Source organism: Loxodonta africana, chromosome 3, assembly GCF_030014295.1.
Source record: "Loxodonta africana isolate mLoxAfr1 chromosome 3, mLoxAfr1.hap2, whole genome shotgun sequence".
NCBI lineage: Eukaryota > Metazoa > Chordata > Mammalia > Proboscidea > Elephantidae > Loxodonta > Loxodonta africana.
The window spans coordinates 12,313,719-12,330,216 of record NC_087344.1 but is presented as its reverse complement, the minus strand read 5'-3'; the positions used below and the strand labels follow the sequence as shown (position 1 = coordinate 12,330,216).

General features: G+C 53.0%; 1 protein-coding gene across 1 annotated transcript in view; it reads left to right on the top strand.

The window, feature by feature from the left end:
* The window catches only part of FBN3 (fibrillin 3), an 83,511-nt gene that overhangs the window by 29,738 nt on the left and 37,275 nt on the right, over positions 1 to 16,498 (top strand). The window contains exons 30-44 of the mRNA XM_064280505.1: positions 243 to 365; positions 530 to 652; positions 1,490 to 1,615; positions 1,698 to 1,820; positions 2,740 to 2,862; positions 3,607 to 3,768; positions 4,687 to 4,755; positions 5,677 to 5,802; positions 7,904 to 8,029; positions 8,350 to 8,499; positions 10,652 to 10,723; positions 13,562 to 13,687; positions 14,001 to 14,126; positions 15,313 to 15,438; positions 15,941 to 16,057. Coding sequence (XP_064136575.1) covers positions 243 to 365; positions 530 to 652; positions 1,490 to 1,615; positions 1,698 to 1,820; positions 2,740 to 2,862; positions 3,607 to 3,768; positions 4,687 to 4,755; positions 5,677 to 5,802; positions 7,904 to 8,029; positions 8,350 to 8,499; positions 10,652 to 10,723; positions 13,562 to 13,687; positions 14,001 to 14,126; positions 15,313 to 15,438; positions 15,941 to 16,057 — 1,818 coding nt within the window. The remainder of the gene's footprint in view (positions 1 to 242; positions 366 to 529; positions 653 to 1,489; positions 1,616 to 1,697; positions 1,821 to 2,739; positions 2,863 to 3,606; positions 3,769 to 4,686; positions 4,756 to 5,676; positions 5,803 to 7,903; positions 8,030 to 8,349; positions 8,500 to 10,651; positions 10,724 to 13,561; positions 13,688 to 14,000; positions 14,127 to 15,312; positions 15,439 to 15,940; positions 16,058 to 16,498) is intronic.

Genomic DNA, 16,498 nt, shown 5'->3' with positions numbered 1-16,498 from the left:
TGGGTTTTGGGATTTTGCTTCTGGGCTCCCAGGGTGGGGTGGGGGGCTCTCTGGTCAGCCCCTTGCTAGGAAGGGTCCTTAATCTTCCCACTGCCGCTGCACCAAGCCTCCCCACCCCTACTCGAAACCTTATTTCTTCTAGACCCAGGGCTCATGGGAGTGCGGTGTGTTCTCCCACCCCCTGCCCTGGTCCTGCCCCTCCTGTGACAGGTCCCTCCACCCAGCTGTCCCTCTCCCCTCAGATGTGGACGAGTGTGAGCTGGGGGATCACAGCTGTGACAGTCATGCCTCCTGCCTCAATGTCCCCGGGAGTTTCAGCTGCAGGTGCCAGCCAGGCTGGGTGGGGGATGGCTTCGAATGCCACGGTGAGTGCCTAAGGCATGGGGTGCGGGCAAAGCTGAGGAGGCAGGTAGGGGGCAGGATTGGGAGGATGGCTGGGCCCAGGGCTGTTGGCAGCTACGGTCGGGGTTGGGGAGGGCGGGTCTGCATCCCTGCAGCCTCCTGATGTTCCTGCCTGCATCTCCCGCAGACCTGGATGAATGTACTCTCCAGGAGCACCAGTGTAGCCCACACGCCACATGCCTCAACACCCCCGGCTCCTACCGCTGTACCTGCCGCGAGGGCTTCGCTGGGGATGGCTTCTTCTGCAGTGGTGAGACCTAGGCAGGGGACAGGGGCCCCAGAGGGACGGCCTAGGGGGCCTGGTTATGCTGTGGGCACGGTGGCCAACGTGCTTCCCAAATCACCCTCACCCACCTGCCGCCCCATGGTGCTGGAGGGAGAGGATGCAGCTTCAGCCCACGGGGCCAGTGCTGAGCCACTGGGGTTGTCTCCTCCCTGGACTCTAAATCCCTGGAGCCTTCTGGGGTGGGGAGCAGGACCACTGTGACTCCCCAGTAATCGGAGTGGCCAGGGCTGCCCTGAGTCACCAGCTCTCCTGTCTCCCCACTGGCTGGAGTCAGAGCAAGCAGGACCATTCACTTGCTCCTTGGGACCTGGAGTGGCCAGGCCACCTGTCTGCTCACTCGAGGGAATCTGAGTGTCTAGGGCCACCTGCCCACCCACTAGTGCCCTGACTCTGTCACATGCCCACCAGACGGGAGTCCGAGTTCACAGGCTACCTGCCTGCCCCCTGGGGCCCTGATTCTGTCACCTGCCCAGCAGGGGAGCCTGAGTGTCCAGGGCTACCTGCCTGTTCCCTGAGGACCTGACTTTGTCACCTGCCTACTGGAGTGGGTCTGAGTGTCCAGAGCCACCTCCCTGCCCCCTGGTGCCCTGACTCTATCACCTGCCCACCAGAGCGGATCTGAGTCTTCAGGGCCTCCTGCCTGCCCCCTGGGGCCCTGATTCCATCACCTGCCCACTGGAGAGGTCTGAGTGTCCAGAGCCACCTGCCCACCCCCTGGCACCAGGGTGATGGTGTAGAGCCCTTAGGGCCCACTGTCCACCCAGCGTGGGTCCTGGCCCGGCTGATCCTTGGGCCCCTCAGACAGGGACGAGTGTGCGGATGATGTGGACCTCTGTGAGAATGGGCAGTGCCTCAATGCCCCCGGCGGGTACCGCTGCGAGTGTGAGATGGGCTTTCAGCCCACTAAGGACCACCGGGCCTGCCAGGGTGAGGGCTGGGGCCAGCAGGGTGGGACTAGGTGGGCAGGGGCAGGCTGTGGGTACCGCAGGCTGACCTGTGCTCCCCATAGACGTGGACGAGTGTGCTCTCGGGAACTTCTGTGTGTTGGGAAGCTGTGAGAACCTGCCCGGTATGTTCCACTGCATCTGTGATGACGGCTATGAGCTGGATCGAAGCGGCGGCAACTGCACAGGTGTGAGGCCGGCTGGGCTGGGGGGCAAAGGAGCGGGGGTGGGGCACAGCCCCTCTCTCTCAGACCTCTTCTCGTGTGTGTCGCCTCCTCGGGAGGCCTTCCCTGACCACCCGACCCCTGTTCCCCTTCCTGTTTTACCTGCTTTGCTTGCCTCTTATCATCATCTGAAAAGACGTCCTAGAATGAATGGAAGTGTGCTCCCTCAGCCACCAGTAAACCACTTGCCATCAAGTTGATTCTGACGCATGGCGATCCCATGTGCGTCAGAGCAGAACTGCACTCCCTAGGGTTTTCCAGAAAAAGATTAACAGGCTTTTTTTCCGAGGTGACCCTGAGTGGACCTGAACCTCCAACCTTTTGGTCCGCAGCCGAGTGCGTTAACCATTTGCTCCACTCAGAGACTTTGCTCTGACCCACAATGGCACCCTATCTGTTTGTTTCAAACGGAAGTGGGCCAACTTTTCTGTAAAAGGCCAGACAGTAAATATTTTTGGCTTTGAGGGCCAGACAGTCTCTGTCGCAACTGCTTAACTTGGGTGTTGTACCTTGGAGCCAGCCGTAGACAGTACGTAAACAAATGGGTGTGATTGTGTGCCAATAAAACTTTTATCAACAGAATCAAGCGATGGGCCAGATTTGGTCCCTGGGTTGTGATTTGCTGACCCCTGGTTTAGAAGCATTTTCTAAACATTGGTTTCATAGGCTGGGTCTATGGAACCTGGGGCAGGGTGAGCTTTATAAGGCGCAAATCTTCATGTCAAGTGGAACAGAGTTGGGGAGGAATAGGGTTGGATGAGTGCAGGGAAGGTTCCAGAGAGTCCTGTCGTCTCAGGCTTTCTTCCCAAAGAAGAACTTAGTCTCGCCAAATGTTGAGGGAGGTAGGCCGAGGGAGGGTTCCAGCTAACACTGCTACTTGCAGATGTCAACGAGTGTGCAGACCCCGTGAACTGCATCAACGGCCTATGTGTCAACACCCCCGGCAGCTACCTCTGCAACTGCCCCCCGGACTTCGAGCTGAACCCCAGTGGGGTGGGCTGTGTGGGTGAGTCCATGCTTGGCTCTGGGCCGGGGCTCTGAAGTCAAGTGGACTTGGGCAGGGCTGCAGCCTGTCCAAATACACCTGCTCCTAACAGACAGGAGTCTGCTGGCACCAGCTGGAGTAGTTGCCCCTGCCACCTGCTCAGATGCACCTTCTACCCCTGAAACACACATACATCTGCCTTGACTGGTGCCTGGGTGAGCGTTCTAGTCCACGTGTTCAGAAACACCCGTGTACCACACACACACACAGTCACATGCATGCAGAGTCACACACATGTGGTTGTACGCACAGTTGCACCCATGCACAATCAACATACAGTCACATGTAGGCACATAGTCACATATGACCACACACAATTACATGCACACAGTCACATGCGTGCACACAGTCACACACACGGTCACATGCATGCAGTCACACACAGTCACAGAGTCCCACAGGCAGTCACACACACAGTCACACTCATGTAGGGTCACGCATATGCACAGTCATACACACAATTGCACACATGTAGTGACATGCACACACAGCCACACTCATGCATGGTACACGTACACACACACAGGCATATACCATCACACAGTCGCACATGCAGAGTCACACACTAAGAGTCATGTGCACTCAGTCACATGCACTCACCGTCATATACACATGTAGTCACGCATACAGAAGCTTGCTCACACATGCAGAGTCACACACACTGTTTCCCCCTGCCCCTGGCTAAGCACCTTTCTGCCTGCTTAGACACCCGGGTCGGTAACTGCTTCCTGGACACGCATGACCGAGGGGACGGGGGCATCTCCTGCGCTGCTGAGATAGGGGTTGGCGTCACTCGAGCCTCCTGCTGTTGCTCCCTGGGCCGGGCCTGGGGCAACCCCTGCGAGCCGTGTCCGATGGCCAACACCAGTAAGTCCCTGCGGGGAGCGTGGGGCAGGGGTCATCTCTGCTAGAGGGACTTTGGTGGCAGAGACACCGAGAAGGGAGGGAGAGGGGCTCTTCCTGGGTCACACAGTGCATTCTCTCAGGTAATCGTCTGGCCTCTCTCCAGGGTCTTCCTGCAAATTCTTCTCTGTGTGTTTGTGTGTTCACTTGCTCACTCAGTCAGTCAACAAACACTCTGCGGCTTCCTCTGAGCCATATGCTAGGAGCTGGGCACCCAGGGAAGGATGTGCCACAGCCACTGCACACTGCAGCTCACCCACAAGCCAGTGGCTCCAGGACTGTGAGGGTGGAGTCTCCTGTGTGTCTGTTTGAGACACAGCAATGATGCAGGACAAAGCTGCAGAGAGGAGGGGGCTGAGGAAGGGGGTTTTGAAGGATGAGTAGGAGTTTTCCAGGGAGTAGGAAGAAGGATGCCTGGTACAGTGGAAACAGCATATGCAAAAGCCTGAAGTATGAAACAAGGAGGCACTGTATCCACCCCTTCAGGAGTGTGTATGTGTGAACGGTGGGCGTCTGCCTTTCATGGGGAAACTTACAGTCACACTAGAGTCTGGTTTTGGATCAGAGAGAATGGCCCTCCCCGTTCCACTCTTGGCCACTACCACACGATTCATCTGCTCACAGGTTGTATGTAAGCACACGCTCGCGCACACACACACACAGATGCCGGATCCCCAGGCAGCCCCAGGACTGGGCAAGGCCTCTTGGTCCCGAGAGGCCAGGGAGAAAAGTGGGGAAGGATGAGAATGTTGCAGGTGCAGGAGAGGGATATGGGGCCCACCCTTGGACCCTTCTTGGGAGTCCTCCCCTCCCTTGCTTCCCCTGGGCTCTGTCCAAAGGCCCCACCCCACAGCCCCTCACAAAAGCCTGTTTCCCTTGCAGCCGAGTACAGAACCTTGTGCCCTGGTGGTGAGGGCTTCCGGCCCAACCCCGTCACTGTCATTCTGGAAGGTGAGTTCTGGCAGGTCATCCATCTCTCCACCCACTTGTTGGGCTTTCTCTCATCCCCAACCTTTCTCTTATCAGCACACCGACATGCAGAATTGGACCCCTTTGTGGAGGCCAAGATCCTCCTGCCTGGGGCTGGGTAGAAAGACTGGACTGTATTTTGAGTTTGTGGTGAATTTTTTGTCTGTTCTTTCAGCTATCTCTTTTTCCACTTGTTGGATTATTGATCCATCCTTCCATCCATCAATCTACTCATTTATCTTCTCCTCCGTTCACCCACTTGTTCATTTATCCATCTGTGACTTTTAATATCCACTCATCCATCCACTCACCACCCATCCATCCATCCTTCCATTCAACTCCTCTAATCATCCACTTGCTTATTCACCTATCTACTACTTATCATATCCATCCATCCACCCATTCACCTATCCATCCATCCACTCATCTGTCCATCCACCCATTTATCCATCCACCGATCCATCCATCTACCCACTTGTCCATCCGTCCATCCGTCCATCCACCCATCCATCCATCCGTCCATCCACCCATCCACCCATCTATCCACCCACCCAGACACCCAGACACCCAGACATCCATCCTTCTATTCACAGGAGATTATGAGATTGGAGAAGACATTTCATCAGAGGGAACTATATGATAGATGGATAACAATCAGATAAGGGCAAAGGGGATGAAATCAGGGTAACATTGCCCCAACAGAGTCTGGGTCCAGCTTTCAAGGGAGACCCTGGTCTGAGCCCTCCAGATGCCCAGCAGCTATGGGGTAGCCCTCTCAGGGATCTTTGAAGGAGCAAGGCTGGCTCCTGCAGGGCCCTCAAGAGTCCAGGGCAGGGTGCAGGTGTCCCCTGAGTCCTCTGCTTGGGTTTAGCCTCCGATCACAGCTTTCTCACTTCCTGATAGACATCGTTGAGTGCCAGGAGCTGCCAGGCCTATGCCAGGGAGGCGACTGTGTCAACACCTTCGGCAGCTTCCAATGCGAATGCCCGCCTGGATTCCACCTGAATGAGGACACCCGCATCTGTGAGGGTGAGTATGGATCCTCCCCAGGCTAAGCCAGCCTCTTCCCTCACTCCCTGCCTCCCTTCCCTTCTCACCCTCACCTCCTTCTCAGTTACTGGGGTTTGAAATACCCCTGGAGCCTGCTCACCTACCTTGCTCTCTGGAGCCTATTAGAAGGATTGGGAGGGGGAAGCTGTCTTAGTTACCTAGTGCTTCTGTAACACAAATACCGCAATGGGTGGCTTTAAGAACAGAAATTTATTTTCTCACAGTTTTGGAGGCTAAAACTTCAAGTCAGTATCTTGGCCGTGTTGATTCTGCCCGTGAGCCTCTCTTCTAGTTTCCAGTGACTGCCAACAGTCCTTGGTGTTCCTTTCCTTGTAGACAATTCTCACGTGTTGTCTGTCTTTGTCTATGTGTGCATCTCTGTGTGTATTCTGGTCTTTTTACAACTCAGAAGTGATTAGGTTTAGGATCTACCCTACACTGGTATGACCTCAGCTGACCGATTAATTAGATTACATTATGGAAAGTGATTACATTATATTACATTAGATTGAAATGGGGAAGGTCATTACATTACATTACATTACATTACATTACATTACATTACATTACATTACATTACATTACATTACAGAAGGTCACTATATCACATCACAACATATCGTATCACATCACAAAGGTAATCGGCTCTACCTAAGGCCAACTGATTTAATCAGATGTCACTACTCCATGACAACATCTACACTAGCATTTGGCCAAACCACTGGGAACCATAGCCCCACCAAGTTGACACATAAAATTAACCATCACAGAAGGCTTCATCAGAATGCCCCTGTATTCTGTCTGCTCTGCTGCCTCCTCCTCCCCCTTGCCTTACCTCTGCCCTCCTACCTGCTCAGAAGTGACCTGGCTTTACAACAGAAGCCACACTTTCCTCCCTTGGCCAAAGGCTGACCCTGACCCAGAGCTCAGGATGGGAAGGTAAAGACAAGAGAAGAAACCGGCCCAGCTTTCTTTTACCTGTTTACTTGTGTTCTCATTTAAGTATAACAGTAACGGGCAACAATTCTAGTACTAACGGGTATTTATCGAGAGCCCCCTGTGTGTCAGCGCTGTGCTGAACACACCCCACCGGTCATTCATTTGATCAGCATAGCAGCCCCATGAGGGAGGTGTTCCTACTATCCCCATTTTTCAGATGCGGAAACTGAGGCTCAGTGGGGTTAAAGGGCTTTTCCAGAGGCCTCAGCTAGGGAATGATGGAAACTGGTTTTGGCCCAGCTATTCTAATTCTGAGCTCTTTTGGCACATTATAACAAACGCATTAATTCATTCAACCATCCATTCATCTATCCACTCACCCCTCTCTCCACTCACCTATCCATCCATCCACCCATCATCCACTCATCCATCCATCTTAAACAAACACCCATCCATTCCTTTTTAAAATTTATTGTGGTAAAAATATATGTAACAAGACATTTTCCATCTCAAGCTTTTTTACACGTACATTCAGTGACTTTAAATATATTTCTCACGTTGTGCAGCCATCACCACTATGTTTCCAGCTTTTCCATCGCCCTTAACGGAAGCTCAGTGACCCCTAAGCAGTGACTCCCACTTTCCTCCTCCCTCTATCCCTAGTAGCCACTAATAACCCTTGGTCTCTATGTACTTGCCTACCCTCGATATTTCACATAAGAGAGATCATATACTGTTTGTCCCTTAGTGACTGACTTATTTCACTCAGCATAATGTTTTCAAGGCTCATCCATGTCGTAGCATGTTTCAGGACTTCATTTCTCTTCATGAATGAATAATTTTCCATTGTGTGTATATACCACATTTTGTTTATCCATTCATTTGTTGATGGACACTTGCGTTGTTTCCACACCTTTTGGCTACCGTGAGTAATGTTGCAATGAACTATTGGTGTACAAGTATCTGTTTGCGTTCCTGCTTTCAGTTCTTTGGGTTGTATACCTAGGAGTTGAAAGTCTGTGCATTTTAAGCTGATCTTGAAACCAAACTCCAGCTCGTGGTGAAGTGGTTCCCCTGGATTTGGAGTGGGAGGAGGGATTTATCCAGACAATTCCCAGACGCCCCCTTCCCTCCCCCGCAGACATCGATGAATGCTCCACACACTCGGGCATCTGTGGCCCTGGCACCTGCTACAACACCCTGGGGAACTACACTTGCGTCTGCCCCGCGGAGTACCTGCAAGTTAATGGTGGCAACAGCTGCATGGGTAGGGAGTGTGCTGACTGGGAGCGGGATGTGGGTGCGGGAGGGAGTGCTGAGAGTCTCTGAGCCTTGGAAGCATGTGCAGAGGTGTGTTTGGGGAGCAGGGGGAGGGAGGGCTTGGGTGTATTTGAGGCACTGAGACGTAGCAGAGAATGAAACAGATGAGACTGCAGGACTCAGGGCTGCCATGAATGGTTGCCCGGGTTGTGCACTACCCAATGAAAACTACAATATGAATGGTGGCCTCAAGTCTGCGGGCAGAGAATCATCAAGCCGGTAATTTCTAAACAGATTCATGACCCCTCTCCCCGACCCCAACCACAGACATGAGGAAGAGCGTCTGCTTCCGGCACTACAACGGCACGTGTCGGAATGAGCTGGCCTTCAACGTGACCCACAAGATGTGCTGCTGCTCCTACAACATCGGCCAGGCCTGGAACAGACCCTGTGAGGCCTGCCCCACCCCCACCAGCCGTGAGTGCCTTCTTCCCACCTGGCCCTTCTTAGTGCCCTGCTTAAGGAGGCGCAGGAGTCCCAGGGTGGCACAAACGGTTAAACACTAGACTACTAACCAAGAGGTGCCTCAGAAGAAAGACCTGGTGATCTGCTTCCACAAGGCCAGAGCCTCGAACACCCTGTGCAGCACAGTTCTATTCTGTAACAGGTGCGGTTGCCATGAGTTGGAATCAACTTGACGGGCAGCTGGTTTGGTGTTTGGTTTTCACAGAGGCACAGACCATTTTGGGCCCCTGGATTAGCCCACCTTGTTCTCGTGACAGCTGAAGAGCCAAAGTTACATCACAGTGTACAGAAATGAATAATTTTAGGGGGGAGGGCAAGGCATCTTCCACAGAGCATTTGGGGGCTCACTGAGTGACTGGGCTAGGAAGAAGGCACAGCTGGTTACAGGAACCAGGGCCCCCGGGGCTGGGGGAAGGGCAGATTCAGGGAAGCTCTGAGCAGGACTGCGGCCCTGATGAGGAGGTAGGTCAGGGTGAGGAAGGGTGTTCCAGGAAGGGGAACAGCATGAGCAAAGGCCCAGAGGCAGGACAAAGCAGAATAGGCTAGCAACTGGGTCGATACCTGACAGAATGATCTAGCAGCCAGGCCAGGCCATCTGAGAGCTGCAGGAGTGGGCACGATGAGAAGGGGCAGCTAGCAGTTTACATCCAGTGGGCAGGGTCATTGTTCAGCATCTCTGGATGCCAGGCCCTATGCTAGTCCTAGGAATCAAGAATAAGAAAGACTATTGCCCCTCCCAGGTTGTGCAGGCTGGGAGGAAGATGCACACAACCAAAGCTGACTGTGGGATTGTCAAGACAGTGCACATGTGGTACCGCAGTTGCCTGCTGGCACCTAGGTGTTTGCTCTTGAACTTACGCACCTGGGGCTAGGTGGCAGGTAGAATAGGACAAGGTGGAAGTCCATGCCAACAGAGGGGCTGGCTGCGATTGGCCCGTTCTTCTCATGATGTGGGCAGGGCACCGGACAGGACCTGGGGACAGGTGGCCAGGAGGCTCGGTCCCAACACCTGCATCCAGGTATACCTGCTTCTCCTGGGGAGTGAGGGCTGGTAGGCTACATCTCAGCATCAGCAGGATATAATGGGAGAGTGGGTTGCTCAGGGACCCCAAGGGTGGTGCCGTCAACTGCCCGGAGTCAGGGTGGAGGGTCAGGGGCCCTTCCTGGTTGGCTGCCCGTAGTCCTCAGGGTTGGAGCGTGGTCACGGGGGCACTCTTGCAAAAGTGTGGTGGCCTGACGGAGCATGACATGTCCAGATGTGTAAATAAATCAATGTAGATGGAGTGGAGAGTAATGGTTGGAGGAAAGACGGGGGCAGGGGCTGAGGGCCTTGAGGTCCGTACTGAAGATTTCATCGTGAGGGTGGTGGGGAGTGGTTGATGGCACTCACTTAGGGAAGGGGTGGGGAAGGGCGGTCTGCACTTTGGAAGAGCACACTGCACAGGGCCCATTCTTTAACCCTCCTAGTGCCGGTCAAAGTGGAGGCAGGGAAGGGGCAGGGCGGAGACTGGTTAGAGGAGGCTGGGTGAGAGCTGGACTATAGAGATAGAGGGATGGCATGATTGCAGAAACATGGTGGAGGAGGCGATGGGCAGGGCAGGGGTTTCCTTGGCAGGGCCTGGCCTGCCGTCCCCATTCATCCATTCATCCATCCACCCATCTATCCACCTATCCATCAGTTTACCCATCCATACATACATCCACTCCTCCATGCATGCATACATGCATGCGTCCGTCCACTCATCCATCCATCCACCCATCCATCCATTCACTCATACAGCCATCCACCCATCCATTCATCCACTCCTCAATCCATCCACCCACTCATGCATCCATCCATCCACCTTCCCTCCATTTAGCCACCCATCTACCCACGCACTACTCCATCTGTCCACCCCCCTATGCATCCATCCATCCATTCTCCATCCATCTACCCATTCACCCACTCCTCCATCTGTCCACCCAGCCACCCATCCAACCATCCACTTATCCATCCATTCTCCATCTATTCATCCATCCACCTAACCATCCATGCATCCATCCACCCATCCATTCATCATCCATCCTTCCCATAACCCATTCCACCCTGTTTTCCTTTGTCCAGTGGATTATCAGATCCTGTGTGGGAACCAGGTCCCTGGCTTTGTCATGGATGTCCACACAGGGAAGCCTGTTGGTGAGTGACCACCGCTCCCCACTGATAGTCCTGGGTCCCTCTGCCGCTTTCCTACTCCCAGCTCTGAGCTCCTCTCCACCTGGCCTCCACCTGCTCTGTCCTCTCCTGGGTCTCTGGCCATGCCCACTCTCCTTTTCTCCCACAATCCCCCACCCCCAGCACCCCTGACTCTCTAGTAATCCTGCCATAGAAACGCTTCCTCTGTGTTAAACAAGGTTTTGGATAGTTTAATACCTGAGTGTCCCATTTCAGTTGTGCAGTGTTTAATCAATGAACCCATTTTTACTTGTTCTACTCACATAGGTGTGTCCTCGCTATTTAAAAAGTTGGTAAACCACGCAGTATCCCCTTGTTCTGTTTGAACGACTGCCTCTTGGTCTATGTACAGGTTCTGCATGAGCACAATTAAGTGTTTTAGAATTCTCATTCTTTGCAATGTTATCCATAATTTGTTATGATCCACAGTCTAATGCCTTTATGTAGTCAATAAATAGGTAAACAACAACAAAATTGGAACATGGCAGATAAGACTCACTTCCCCTCTACCCACCACCCCGCACCTGCTCCCTTCTCACTTCCCCAGGGTTCCTATTGTTTCATGCTCAGAGCACTTTTTCCTAGTTCTTTCCTCATGCATTTGGAAACCCTGGTGGTGTAGTGGTTAAGTGCTACACGGCTGTTAACCAAGAGGTCGGCAGTTCGAATCTGCCAGGTGCTCCTCGGAAACTCTAGGGGGCAGTTCTGCTCTGTCTCATGGAGAGGCTATGAGTCAGAATTGACTCGATGGCAGTGGGTTTGCGTTCCTCAAGCATTTAAAGGCACATATAAGTCCCCCATTGAAAATGTATGGTATTGTTTTCTGGGGGATTTTTACATAAATTATATCTTATGTATGGATCCGCGACTGTTTTTTTTTTACCCAGCGATGTGTCTTGAAAAGGAGCCCCGCTAGCACAGTGGTTAAGTGCTCTGTTGCTAACTGGAAAGGCTGGCAGTTCAAACCCACCCAGCAGCTTTGTGGGAAGAAAGACCTGGTGATTGGCTCCTATAAAGATTAAAAAAAAAATTGCCTAGAAAATCCTGTGTGGCAGTTCTACTCTGTCACATGGGGTTGCCATGATTGGAAATTGACTTGACAGCAGCACCTAACAACAGCAGTGTGTCTTGAAGGACCAGCCCTGTTAGTATATGTAGTGCTGTCTCCTGTCTGTTGCCCTGCATCAGAGTATTCCATGAGCTGGTTCATCCCAGGCCATAAGCCGGTTCCCCTGCTAGGAATACTGAGCTTGATTCCAGGGTTTTTTTTTTTTTTAATGGAGCTTTATTAAGATTATTTCTGTCTTCTTCCCCAGGGCTGCTGTAACTCAAATACCACAAGTGGGTGGCTTTAAAGAACAGAAGTTTATTTTCTCACAATTCAGAAGTCCAAATTCAGGGTGCTGGCTCCAGGGAGAGGTTCTTCCTTGTCTATTTCAGCTTCTAGTCGCTGCTGCGATCCTTGGCATTCATGGGCTTGTAAATACATCTGTCTCTGTCATCCCTCTTCCTCTTCCCTGTGTGTGTGTGTGTGTGCATGCGCGCGTGCGTGCACGTGTGTGTGTACACGTGTGTGTGTGTGTGTTTCTGTTTCTATTCTGCTGTTTTTATAACTCAGAAGGGTTTAGGTTTAGTACCACCCTACTCAAGTATGGCCTAATTAACATACTTAAGAAAACCCAGACAGGGTCACATTTACAGGAATGTCGTCAGGAGCCTTGGAGTCGGTTCCCACTCATAGCGACCCTCTGTAAACAGAATGAAACACTGCCTGGTCCTGGGCCATCCTCATGATATGCTGGAGCCCACTGTTGCAGCTACCGTGTCAATCCATCTCATTGAAGGTCTTCCTCTTTTTCACTGACCCGCTACTTTACCAAGCATGATGTCCCTCTCCAGGGACTGGTCCCTCCTGAGAACACGTCCAAAGTATGTGAGATGAAGTTTCGCCATCCTTGTTTCTAAGGAGCATTCTGGCTGTACTTCTTCCAAGACAAATTGGTTTGTTTTTCTGGTATATTCAGTATTCTTCGCCAGCACCATAAATTCAAAGCCATCAATTCTTCTTCGGCCTTCCTTATTCATTGTCTAGCTTTCACGTGCATATGAGGCGATTGAAAACACCAGGGCTTGGGTCAGGCACCTCTTAGTTTCAATGTGACATCTTTGCTTTTTAACACTTTTAAAGAGGCCTGTTGCAGCAGATTTGCACAGTACAACTCTATGGGGCAGTTCTACTCTGTCCTATAGGGTCGCTATGAGTCCGAATCGACTCGACGGCAGTGGGTTGTTTTTTTTTTTGGTACATCCTTTGATTTCTTGACTGCTGCTTGCAAGGCGTTGATTGTGGATCCAAGTAAAATGAAATCCTTGTCAACTTCAATCTTTCCTCCGTTTATCATATGTTGCTTATTGATCCAGTTGTGAGGATTTTTCTTTATGTTGAGGTGTAATCCATTCTCAATTCTTCTTTAGTCTTCTTTATTTATGGTCCAATTTTTGCATGCATGTGAGGCGATTGAAAATACCGTGGCTTGGGTCCAACAAACAGACAGGTTCTAGGTAGGGTTCCTAAGTCACAGGAAATGTGTTTTCTAGTGAAAACACTCATTCTCCCTCTTCCTGTATTTCTTCCCACATCCTAATTTCTCTCTGGTGTGAGCGGGTTTATTTTGACCACAGCAGGCTTTTTGAGTATGTGCTGGTTGGAGACCCCATGTTTTCTACCCAGAGGAACCTTAGCTCAGGGTCCCCAGAATGTCCTGGGGGCCAGGCTCACCTCATGGCTGATGCCCTCCCCAGACATCGACGAGTGTGGAGAGATCCCCGCCATCTGTGCCTACGGCGTTTGCATCAATCAGATCGGGAGTTTCCGCTGCGAGTGCCCCATGGGTTTTGATTACAACAGCGTCCTACTGGTCTGCGAAGGTGCTGACCTATCCCTCTGTCTTAGCCCTGCTCCCACCCACCCACCCCCGCCGAGGGATCTGTCCCAGCCCCTGTGGGGGTCTGGGTTGGTTGCTGGTCCCCCACTGTGCTCTCTGGGCAAGTCACTTAAATTCTATGAGCCTCAGTTTCCCCATCTGTATAATGGGGAAATGATCCTCAGTCTAGTTCTGGCTGTTTCTGTTTTTTTCACCCTCATAAATTTTTAATTTTTACTTTGAAATCAGGGGGCTGGGGGTGGGGTGGAGCAAGGCTTCTCCTTCACCCCCTCTCCCCCATTTGCCGTATTCTCCAGACATGGATGAGTGTGCCGGCAGGGAGAGTCCCTGCCAGCAGAATGCCGACTGTATTAACACCCCGGGCAGCTACCGATGCGAATGTACCCGCGGATACAGGCTGTCACCTGGCGGGGCTTGTGTGGGTGAGTGGGGTCCCAGGGAGGGCGCGGGGTGGGGAAGCGAGGGGACAGGATACAGGTAAGAGCCCAACTCTGCCACCTGTTGTGACTTGGGGAGGCACTGCTCTACCCAGGCTCACTGCTTGCTGCCTTGCTGCACTGTGGAGTGTTGCCAAGAGCTCCTGCTCGTACGGCAGAGGGGAGGATGGCCTGAGATGGACGTGGGTCAGCACATGTGCAAACTAGTCCAGCGAGGCTGAGCTCACCCACCTCTGATGCCAGATGTGGTAGATGATAAATCCCTTCCACACACCACATCGTCCTATGGAAATCTCAGCTTCCCTTCCCTGGTCTGCCAGACCCCGGCTGCCGGCACAGCCCTTTTTCTCATTCTATTCACCTGGGGCCAGGTCAGCGGGCACCAGCCCCTTCTCTCTCTCATCCCCATTTACCCGGGGCTAGATCAGCCAGCACCTAGCCCCTTCTCTCTCTCACCCCTGTTCACTGGGACTGGGTCAGCAAGCGCTCCCCCCACCATCCCCATTCACCTGGGGTCAGGTCAGTGGGCACTGCATCTGCCATCCACATTCACCAGGGGCCAGGTCAGCGGGCACCGGCCCCTTCTCTCTCTCATCTCCATTCACGTGGGGCCAGGTCAGTGGCACCAGCCCCTTCTCTGTTTCTTAGGTCCGATATTCCATTGCAATGATTCACAAATTCCAGGGAAAGGGCTATATTTAATAGAGCAGGAAAAAGGATACACACAGGGGAAGGCCCAGGAGGGATCTCAGTGCAGAGCTTCCATACCTCCAGGGGACACGCTTTTCCTCCCGAGAACATATGTTTGCTCTCTCCACCCAGGAAGCTCTACTGAGCCTCCTCTTCCAAGGCCTTTATTGGCCCCCCCACATGGCCATGATAGATGACATCATGCCTCCTGAAGCTTAGATCCTGCAGGTGATCTCTCCTGGCCTGGTCAGCCCCCATTCGCTGGTCTCAGGTGTGGTCGGCTGTCAGGAACCAGGACCAAAGGCCAAACCGTTGACGGCAGGGGGTTCCACACCTCGTGGCATGGTGCAGCCTGGAGCCCCAGCAGCAGCTTTAGTGGAGGTCTCCAGGCAGGCTCTCGCTTCCCCTGCCGCAGTGTGGGAGGGTACAGAGCAACACCAGGGGGCGGGGGTCTGGTGACACCACACTGCCTGCCCCCCAGGGCAGAACGAGTGTCGGGAGATCTCCAGTGTCTGTAGCCATGGTGACTGTGTGGACACAGAGGGCAGCTACGTGTGCCTGTGTCACCGCGGCTTCCGGGCCTCAGCGGACCAGACCATGTGCATGGGTGAGCACCCTTCCAGCTCCATCCTTTCAGGCCAGGCACCCCTGGGTGAGGGGTCTGGGGCCTGCACTTCCCTGGCGGGGGGTAGGAAGACTGCTTCCGTCATCCCAGTGGATAAACAGACCTCGGTTTGAGTTCTGGCCCTGAGACCTTGGGTATTATCAACTAATTCTCCTCTTTCTGCCTCAGTTTTCCCATCTGTAAAATAAGGGTGATAAATTATACTAGAGATAAAACAGACCCTGTCTTGTATCCGGTCACTAAGACCTTGCATATAAATGACTAATTAGCTTCCTTGTGCATCAGTTTCCTCATCTATAAAATGGGGGTGATAAATAGTACCAGGGGCACTTCCCAGGCATTACACCCAGGGGTCACTACCCATCCATGTGGACGGGGCTAGATGCAGGGAGGTGGGCTGGGTCCAGCCAGCCCCTGGCTCCCTGAGCCCTACCCCTGATGCTTTTGGTGGGCTGAGCGGGGCCCGGGGGCTTTGCTCGGGTAGACATCGACGAGTGTGACCAGCAGCCGTGTGGAAATGGGACCTGCAAGAACAGCGTCGGCTCCTACAACTGCCTCTGCTTCCCCGGCTTCGTGGCAACACACCGTGGTGATTGCCTGGGTGAGCTGGCTGGGCTGGCGGCCGGGCCTCAGTGGTCCCCACTGGGAAGTGAGTCCATGGCCTGAGGGCACCCCTCTGCAATAAAGGCATTCATCCCAGGTTTTCCTTCAGAGAAATAGCCACAGAGGCCGGGCTTCCCTCTGAAAAATGAGTCAGCCACAAAGTCCTTCAGTTGCCAGGGGCCAGCAAGGGAATGTGGGCGGGTCATTGCCAGAGCTTACACTGAGGTTGATGGGAGGTGATGACAGTGGAGAGAGGGAGGTGACAAAATGAAGCGAGAGCTGAGTGATACGATGCTGCAGTTTGCTATGATGGTTAAAAGCATGGCCTCTTAGGCAGCAGAGGTTCAAATCCCAGTTCTGCCACCTACCAGCTATGTGACCCTAGACAAGTCATTTAACCTCTCGGTGCCTCAGTGTCCTCATCTGTAAAAAGGGGGTT